Genomic DNA, 9,462 nt, shown 5'->3' with positions numbered 1-9,462 from the left:
TTTTTTATAAAATGAGTTCACTAGTTAGGTGGGTCCCCATTGTCAGATTCTGGTACTGGGTCCTAGCTGTCAGAGCCATATTCTTTATTTTCTAATTTGATGTAAATAAATACCTATATTTAAATTGGCACACAAAACACACGAAATATTTCAAATATTATCAACCATCAAAGTGTTACATCATATAACACACATACAAATGTGATAGCATCAAGTTTACAATCCGATAACAAGCTCCACAAGTGTACAATCACATGAACAGATTCTGCTACATCATATAACACACATACAAATAGGAGCAGCATAAAGGGCTTCATTACTCTCAGAACTACTCTTCCTCCGACTTCTTTGTCCTGATGCTCACGAAGAAGCAAGAAAGCCCAGCATCTGCACCTTACAGAAGAAAATGTTTAGGAACAAAATAGAAGTAAATCTAACAGTAAATAACAGAATAGTGAAGTTAATGAGACATTTTAGAATCAACTTGACAGTTGACAGTAATGTTTGCTTTGGACACATCCAAAACTAAAATTATACATAAATGCCTAATCTCCAATGCCCAATGCCTCAGTTTAGTAAATCTGCAGATTCCGACAAATCTCATCATCCTAAAGACAACAAAGCCTGCTTGGTAATATTTTAGGCGTTAATAATGCTTTACTCATAAAAGAACATTGCCAAAGTGATTAGATGGCATTGGAAAACTCAAAAGATAAGCCATATAGCTTTGTTTAATATTACTAAGATATATATCCATTAGTTTGTTTTAACATGGAACCCAAGAGTCTGTGACTCTAGCACCCTCAGAAAGTTGTTAATATGCCATCATACTAGCTGATAGACAAACATTCCAGGAAGAATATATGCTTGTTTAACAAGTACAATCGGTACTGCTATCTCTAACAGACAAATTTTCTATTAGCAAAACTGAATATGCTACTTCCTGATTCTTGGTTGCATAGTCCAGCTAGCTACACCAGTTTTCTCTCATGCAAAAATTTCACAGAAATGCAGATTTATGGATCGAATGTATGATAAAGCAGCAGAAATGCAGATATATGTCTATGAAACAATAGGTCAACTAGAGATTCATGTCTACAATTTGCTAGATAAGAAAATAACAAGTCAGGATATAGAACATGGTTTTAATTTGTTCTTTGCATATTACATCAGTATTCTGTTGCAGGGTTCTAGTACATCATGATCTACATGCACATGAGATAGATGGACTTGGCGCACATGAGATGAGGGTGGAAGGAGGAGGAGCAGGGCATACCTAAGGTGTCCAGGTCCTGCAGCTCATCAGAGATGTTGCAGGCTCACCGGCATCGACAGCCACCGCAACAGCAAGCTGGGTGACATACAAACTGAAGTTGCGTTCATTCAGTTGCAAAACAACAAAGTTTGCTAGTTCCTGTCCATCAACAATCACACAAGCATCACTTGTACAGCAGCAGGAGCAAAATTGATATGAGTTAGAAGGAGCAGAGCTCAACTAGTACAGCCAGCAGAGCTCAACTAGTACATCGCAGTACACATGAACCATCTATTCCACGGCACAAGAGTAAAATCTTTCTATAACCAGTAGATTATCCCCTAACAGAAGCTAATTAGGCACCAATACACAAGGCACAGCAAGCACATACTAAATAAGCCACGACCATAATACATGAGTACTAAACAGATCTTGTATAACAGGTTTTTCAGTCATGAATTTTCAGAAGCAGAACTGGCATGTTTGTTGAAAGTGTTTATCATCACAGCCATGGTCAAACAGAACACATGAATCTAAAAGAATGACAATAATGAGACTGTCTCTTTTTGTCTCATATTAAGAAATTCAACCATGTTTTCCCTTGTCCTTCATGAATTTATCAGAAGCACGGGTAAGGTTCAAATCACTGCCACTAATCCAAAGAAATGGCAAACGCTGCAAAGGGTTGGCAAGTAAACCATTTCTCTATCCGCGCCCACTACATCCCCCTTAGACCAAGTGCAACAAAGAGGGATAATAGAAGCTAAGTGCAAACAGGACAAAAAGCAGAAGAATTTAAAAAATGTAACTTATGAGAAGAACAAAGTGCACAATTTTTTTCTCTCAGATGCCAACCACAAGGGTAGCACAGATGATGCACACATATCAACATGGCATCAGTTCAGACCGCCCGTCTGCTTGTACTCTCTTCATAGAGAAATATTTTAGACCAAAAAATTATCAACAAAGATCAAAGCAACTTAAAAAATATGAACATATTTGTCCAGTCATTAGGTGTCCAAAAAGATGGTGTTTTATTCAGTTTTCATCATTGTCCAGCCATATTCTATACATAGTAAACAACAGAATAAAAAACTAAAAAATAGATGACATGTAAGTTCGAAAGTATTAAAAAAATTTACAGTCAAGCTGTTTAATTTGTCCTTAGAATTGCATAATGACAGCATGGGCGCACTACGACCAATCAGTCCCGAAAGATGGTATGATTAACAGGTTTTTCATCACCAGACAAATAGAACAGTAACACAAACAAATAGGTCTACAAAACAGAACTTAAATTACTACAAAAAACAAAATCTGACAAAAGAAGACAGAAAAGGAACGACAATAATAGTAATACGTGAGAACATCCCTCACATCATTCACTTTAGCGACTCATCTTTCAAGCATTCAATCAAATCATCTTTTCAAGCATGCAAGTGGTATCCAAAATTTGGATATAGGTAGTACGCTCATGTGGTGAATTTTGTGAATCTATACTCTGCATCTACCAAAAGGATCGCTCCCCTCACATGCAAATATAATTCAGTCCAATTGACTTTCTTCTCCCCTCACATGCATAAGTCAAGAGCAGACCATCTAAACAGGCGGATCAGACCTTCACCTTGGGAGGGAGGCGAGTGCTACCTCTTGCCGTGTCGTCGTCGAGCTCGGGTGGTCCTCCTCCTCCTCGAGCAGGACAAGGTTGTTCCTCCCCTACACTCCAATGGCCATCTTCTCCAAGGACATCTATAAGGGCAGAACACACCATTGATGCAAGTGTCACCAAGATAGTTTCAGTCAAAGTTAAAGCAAATGTAAACATGCAAACTGAGCCAAACTGATCAATGTATACATGCAATCCATCCAGGCCGAGCATGATGCTAATTCCTACTCATGTTGCTAGCACATATACATACATACACACCAAGAACGAATTCACAGGCACATAAATGAATATCCCCTGGATAGCATGGTAATGAACTACTCACATGCAATTTGATAGGACTAGTACTAGTGATAACAACCCAACGACATCCTAACAGCCACAACAACACGCACACTTCAACCGCCTGAATACTGGTGAATAGCAAAGTCTATCCATACTTGACACACGAGCAAATCAATGTCAAGTTCATCTCAGATGTGTGGTTCATGACAGCGGTAGCAGTTAACAAGATTACTGAGTTTTAATTTGTGGAAGCAATGAAACAAGCAATATAATGCCTATCTCGTTCACCACTAGAGTAACAGCAGTAGCAAATTCAGTCAAGCATGTGAGTAAGTAAAAGATGTAGATTAGCAGGGAATCAAACTAGTTCAAAGAAATCTATAACCAAATTTACAGTAACAATCATCTAGTATTAATCAATGGTTCTATTTTGATCCAAACTAGATGAATTCAAGGCTAATCTATTATGTGACAATAAACAGAGCAAGCAGGCGAGGTTGGTTGGTGAGTCAGACTGGCCCTGCAATCCGACGAACATGACGACATTGGGCTTGCCCTTCTTGGGGGTGAAGACCGGCTTCCCTGGATCTAGCATGTTGCAGAGCTCCGTGAAGACGGCCTGCAGCAAGAAAAACACAAGGGCATCAGCCTCCAACCGACCAGTCCCCCCTGGCACGCGCGTCCCTCGATCGAATAGCGCAGGAAATGAATTGAGGGAGGTGGAGCGGGCAGGACCTGCTATATGATGCGCCGCTTGTTGGTGCCGGCGGCGAGGGTCTCGAGGTTGACGATCTTCCGGACGTCAGACTGCAGGAGAGCGGGGGAGATCTCGTTTAGGCACTCCCCGAGCACCTTCTCGTCGATCACCGTGGCATTGCCCATCTGCGCAAGCGCGCGGGAGAGGCTCCTGCCCAGCTGCGCGAGCACCATCTTGGCTGGGCCCTCGGGGCATAGAAGGGAGAGCTTATTAGGCACCTTGCACAAGATAGACAGACGAGCGGGAGCAGCGCGGGGGAGGAGGAGCGTGCGCGTACCTTGGCGAATCCCTCGGTAGTGCCGGTCTGCGTAGCGAAGAAGAGGGCGACCCGCTAGCGGCCGTCGTAGGGGTCGGGCTCCTGGTCCTTCTCCGCGGCGGCGGCAGCGCGGCCAGCCACCGCAGGATCACGGTGCGCGGGGTGGGGGAGGGGGAGGGGGCGGGGGAGGGGCTGCTAGGGTTGGCGGGGTAGTAGAGGGAGATGTGCGCGGTGAGGGCGTCGACGAGCTGCCGCGCGGTGCGCGGCGACGCGAGGGCGGCGGCCATGGTCGGAGCCGCGGGGGGAATGGGGAGGAGCCACCGCGGGGGGAGCGTGCGCGAGCGGGAGAGGATGAGGGGGGAGAGTGAGGCCGGCGGCGAGATTGGATCTGGGGAGGGGATAGGGTTTGGGTGGTTGGAGGGGATGAGGGGGGAGAAGGGGGCGGCGACGATGGATCTGGGGAGGGGATAGGGTTTGGGTGGTTGGGCTGCCCCGGGGGTGGGGGTTCTTTTTCTTTCTTTCTATTTTTTTCATTAGCTAAATGGGATGGATGGATGGATGGATGGATGCCATGTCATCGATCCACGGCACAAACATTTCAACCAATAAGAACAAATCTTATGTAATTGTGTTTTTCTATTTGTTTCTCTTGTATTTTTTGCACGAGGGTGCATTTTGAAATGGCATAATTTGTTCAAAATATATCATACTTTGCATCAGGGTGCATCTTGGAATGGCAAACAATGTTGCCTAAGGAATTTTTCATTTTATTTACACGGAAAATTCATTTTCCATTTTTTGAGTGCCGGAAATGAGGTTTTTGTGAATGACCTACCATATATTTGTTGCAAAATGGTACCAAATCAATTTTCTAAAAATACTAGGATATATTTAATGCACAATTGACCAAATGGTTGGGTGTAAAAAGTTTTGATCCACCTCTAGTAAAAAAGACAAATCTCTGTCGATTCAGTTGGAAGCAGGTCAATTTTGAACTGCAGCTGCCTCGTAGTTTGCTCTTTATTTTTTTCAAAAATCAATTATAGGTACATAAGTATCTATTTAATCATAGAAACACAAAAAAAATTCCAAGATTCAACCACTAGCTAGGAACGGTCATTCCCGCCGTTTTGACCGCATTTTGAAATGGGCATAAAAAATTCAAAAAAATTCAAAAAATTGCAAAACCTTCGCATTGTGTCGTTATATGTGGCCAAGTTACTAGCAAAAATAATAAACTTGTAATACGGCAATTATTTTTTTAAAAAAGTGTTCTCAGAAACGAGCTATCATGTGTGGAGATCAATGCCTTTGAAGTCAGATGATCAATCTTATGGCCACATTCATGGCATAGTTTATTCAAATGATCTCATATTGTGCACAAGGGTGCATATTGGAATGGCAAACAACGTTGCCTAAGGGAGTTTTCATTTTCTTTGCACGAAAAATTCGTTTTCCATTTTTCGAGTGCCCGAAATGAGTTTATTTTGTGAATGACCTACCATATATTTGTTGCAAAATGGTACCAAATCAATTTTCTAAAATACTAGGATATATTTAATGCACAATTGACCAAATGGTTGGGTGTAAAAAGTTTTGATCCACCTCTAGTAAAAAAGACAAATCTCTGCCGATTCAGTTGGAAGCAGGTCAATTTTGAACTGCAGCTGCCTCGTAGTTTGCTCTTTATTTTTTTCAAAAATCAATTATAGGTACATAAGTATCTATTTAATCATATAAACACAAAAAAAATCCAAGATTCAACCACTAGCTAGGAACGGTCATTCCCGCCGTTTTGACCGCATTTTGAAACGGGCATAAAAAATTCAAAAAAATTCAAAACATTGCAAAACCTTCGCATTGTGTCGTTATATGTGGCCAAGTTACTAGCAAAAATAATAAACTTGTAATACGGCAATTATTTTTAAAAAAAGTGTTCTCAGAAACGAGCTATCATGTGTGGAGATCAATGCCTTTGAAGGCAGATGATCAATCTTATGGCCACATTCATGGCATAGTTTGTTCAAATGATCTCATATTGTGCACAAGGGTGCATATTGGAATGGCAAACAACGTTGCCTAAGGGAGTTTTCATTTTCTTTGCACGAAAAATTCGTTTTCCATTTTTTGAGTGCCCGAAATGAGTTTATTTTGTGAAGGACCTACCAAATATTTGTTGCAAAATTGTACCAAATCATTTTTATAAAATACTAGGCCATATTTAATGCACAATTGACAAAATGGTTGGGTGTAAATTTTTTTGATCCACCTCTCGTGAAAAAGAAAAATTTCCGCCGATTCAGTTGGAAGCGGGTCAAATTTGAACTGCAGCTGCCTCATAGTTTGCTATTTATTTTTTCCAAAAATCATTTCTAGTTACATAAGGACCTATTTAATCATAAATACATGGTTTGGTGGCGATACGTCGAGGTTTGGGCGGTGGCCGAGGGCCCCAACTCTAGAGCGCGTAAACTCGCATGCCCGTCGCGTGGTCACCGCGTGACCGTAATGTTTCCATGTGTTCTGGGCGGCTTAGGCATGTCTATTGGGTTGGGCACTCCCCAGGTTGGTGCTAGGAAGAAAATTACAACATAAGATTCTCACGAGAAGACCGATCGATGCTCAAACATGAATTAGCAGCCAAGTGTTTGATTAGCGGTACGGGAAATGCACATGGACAATGGGCGTGAGTTTTGGCTGAGGATGATCACCTACTAAGGAGAATGTCTTCACAAATTTTTAGCTCAAAAGGAGGATCCTAGGTGGTACTTGCTTTGCAAAGTACCACGCTGGACAAAAATATGAATGTTGAAGCTGGGCTCAAAATAATGAATGGATTGATCTGAAATTTTGTGGAGGATGGTTATTTGGGCATAGGAAAGCATTGTAGAAAATTGATACCATTTGGACATGCCAAAGTAGTACTTCCTTCACAATGCTCTTCTATGGACAGAAACTTGGGAAAACTAGTGAGAGAGATTGGATGAATGAAATGAGCTCAAAATTGGTGTAGGTAAGTTACTTAGGTATGGTCATGCGCTGGTCAATTTTCAGATCATTTGGGTAAGCCTAGCTAGTATTTACTTCACAAAGCTTCTCTCGAGGTAGAAACTTTGGAAATTTCCCGAGAAAGATTTACTAGGAAAATTAAGCTGAATATTATCATGTGGCAATGATTTGGGTATGGAAGAGTGCCTGAAAAGTTTGAGGGTAATAGGAGGGGTCTATATAACACTTGCTTTGCAACGTGCCAATTTGGCCATAAAATATAAATTGAACCTGGGCTCACATAGATTATTTGACTGAGCTGAAATTTGGAGGAGGGTGATAATTTGGACATATGAAGGAACTGTATAAATTTCATGTCATTTAGAGATATAAAAAAGGTACTTCCTTCACAATGCTTCTAGGTGGACAAAAACTTTGGAAATTTGCCGAAGAAGATTTGCTAGGCAAATGGAGCTGAATTTTGTCATGCGGTAATGATTTGGATAGGAAAGAGTGCCCAAAAATTCCGAGGGCAATCAAGAATATATAAATAGCACTTCCTTCATAAAGTGTTGTTGTGAACAGAATAGGAAAATGAATATTGTTGAATTAGTTTTGAACTAGGCAAGGAAGAATTTTTACATATTTGATGAAGATATGCCCCAAAGAATTTATGAGATTTGTTTGGGAATTTGGGGAATGATAGAAATATAGGTTGCTTCACAACCTAGGGCAAAAACTGCCACATGGACATGACACATAGGCAAAACTGATGAGATGGCGCCTAGTCATCACAACCCACCACAATCTATAAGGCTATGACCATCTATATTGGTCATTAACAACTAGAAATAAGGCAGCGGACTAGCACTGTTTGCTTTGTGACCATTTCGTGTAAGGAAATTACGACCTTTCTAACCAAAATGGTCACAATAGTTTAGGGTTTGGAGCCCCCTGAACGGCTTTTGACCAATTGGTCTAAAATGGTCATAAATTTATGACCAATTCTTCGAGGGTCACTGACAGAAGGTCATAAGTTGACATATTTCTTGTAGTGTTTACGTCGTCATCATGCAGATGGCGTACAATGTTCTGCTGAATGTGCCATATACATAGTCTATGGTTTGAGTCTGGCCAGACCCCCCTTATTGCTCTCTGCATTGCAAGGTCCCCATCTGTGATCACAGATATCGGATGCTTCTGTGCCATGCAATCAGAAAAGGTCCGCAACATCCACTCGTATGCCTGACTTGTTTCATGAGAAATTATACCACAGCCAAATATAACAGTGCTGCGGTGGTGATTCAACCCGACAAAAGGCACGAATGGCAGATTGTATTTGTTGGTTCTGTATGTGCTATCGAAAACAATGACGTCTCCGAAAGCCTCGTAGTCAAGTCGCGATTGACTATCAGCCCAGAACAGTCCCTTTAGATGGCCATGCTCGTCTACCAAGTACTTGAAGAAAAAATCCACATCTCGCTCTCGCCTCGCCATCATGTGCATGATCACCGTTTTAGTATCACCGGCACTGATTGTCTCCTGCTTATTAGCATGGCAGAAATTATAAACGTCCCTCTTTATGCATCCAACCTTATCAAATCCACCGTATTGAAAGCACAAAATATCCATAATACAGTATTTGCGGATCCCACATTTTTCCATGTCCGCAATGTCCGCTTTCTGCTCATCGCTAATTCGTCTGTGCGAACGCAGCAGACAAGAAAGATCCTGTGGGGCTAGAGGATGGTTGTGCTCATCGATGAAATCCTTGACAAACCACCGACCGGTTTCCTCCTGTCTCGTAATGACCAATTTAGCATTACACCCAACACGAGTTAAACTTCGTGGCCTCCTCTTTCTATCTTCCATCTTTCTTTTCATGTGCTTATCTTCGCGAAACCCTTGACGACTACACACAATTTTCCTTAAAATTATGTATTTGTTGGATCCATCCCACTCAACGTAGCTTTTCCTCACACTAAAACCTTTTTCAAGAGCATATTTGTTGTAGAATTCATAGCCTTCAGCCTCACTATCAAACATCTTGCTGACAACATTTACATACTCGAACATACTCTCATCACTTGCATACGCCATGTCTTCCTGCATATGACATGTGAGGGAAACCAATCATCAACATCTTTTTGTTTATCAATGTTGCAGGTGTAAAATAGCTCATAGGCAAAGACAAGTGCATGGAAAAGACTTTGCTGGTTTGACATGTGAGGGAAACCAATCATCAACGTCCAACA

General features: G+C 41.4%; 1 protein-coding gene and 3 non-coding genes across 5 annotated transcripts; all 4 read right to left on the bottom strand.

Annotated features, from left to right (window-relative positions):
• Positions 1 to 1,172: 1,172 nt before the first annotated feature.
• On the bottom strand, positions 1,173 to 4,149 carry LOC125534913. 2 transcript variants are annotated; one of them, XM_048697957.1, is made up of 4 exons: positions 3,942 to 4,149; positions 3,726 to 3,825; positions 2,880 to 3,004; positions 1,209 to 1,414 (listed from the first exon to the last, which is right to left on the bottom strand). In XM_048697957.1, the coding sequence occupies exons 2-4, from the start codon at positions 3,799 to 3,801 to the stop codon at positions 1,277 to 1,279; spliced, it is 339 nt and encodes a 112-aa protein (XP_048553914.1). In that variant the 5' UTR covers positions 3,802 to 3,825; positions 3,942 to 4,149; the 3' UTR covers positions 1,209 to 1,276. The 2 variants fall into 2 exon arrangements, 1 of the variants encoding a protein (XP_048553914.1); XR_007294554.1 differs by lacking the exons at positions 3,726 to 3,825; positions 3,942 to 4,149 and having other exon boundaries at positions 1,173 to 1,414; positions 2,903 to 3,095.
• On the bottom strand, positions 1,679 to 1,769 carry LOC125541852. The gene has a single exon (XR_007297695.1). It is a non-coding gene; the product is annotated as a small nucleolar RNA Z223 (small nucleolar RNA).
• On the bottom strand, positions 1,823 to 1,907 carry LOC125541982. Its single transcript, XR_007297770.1, has one exon. It is a non-coding gene; the product is annotated as a small nucleolar RNA U36a (small nucleolar RNA).
• LOC125541832 lies at positions 2,415 to 2,506 on the bottom strand. The gene has a single exon (XR_007297678.1). It is a non-coding gene; the product is annotated as a small nucleolar RNA SNORD96 family (small nucleolar RNA).
• Positions 4,150 to 9,462: the final 5,313 nt, after the last annotated feature.

This window comes from Triticum urartu, chromosome 2 (genome assembly GCF_003073215.2).
Source record: "Triticum urartu cultivar G1812 chromosome 2, Tu2.1, whole genome shotgun sequence".
NCBI classification, from domain to species: Eukaryota; Viridiplantae; Streptophyta; class Magnoliopsida; order Poales; family Poaceae; genus Triticum; species Triticum urartu.
The sequence above is the reverse complement of the archived record's forward strand: the minus strand, read 5'-3'. Positions and strand labels throughout refer to the sequence as shown.

Bases quoted from the DNA above. Each gene is read 5' to 3' on its own strand.
- LOC125534913 (XM_048697957.1), bottom strand. From the start codon at position 3,801: ATGCTAGATCCAGGGAAGCCGGTCTTCACCCCCAAGAAGGGCAAGCCC. The intron at 3,005-3,725 runs GCCAGTCTGACT...CTGCCCTTATAG, and splicing joins CATGTTCGTCGGATTGCAGG to ATGTCCTTGGAGAAGATGGC. The intron at 1,415-2,879 runs GTGAAGGTCTGA...GTTGATGGACAG, and splicing joins GCACTCGCCTCCCTCCCAAG to GAACTAGCAAACTTTGTTGT.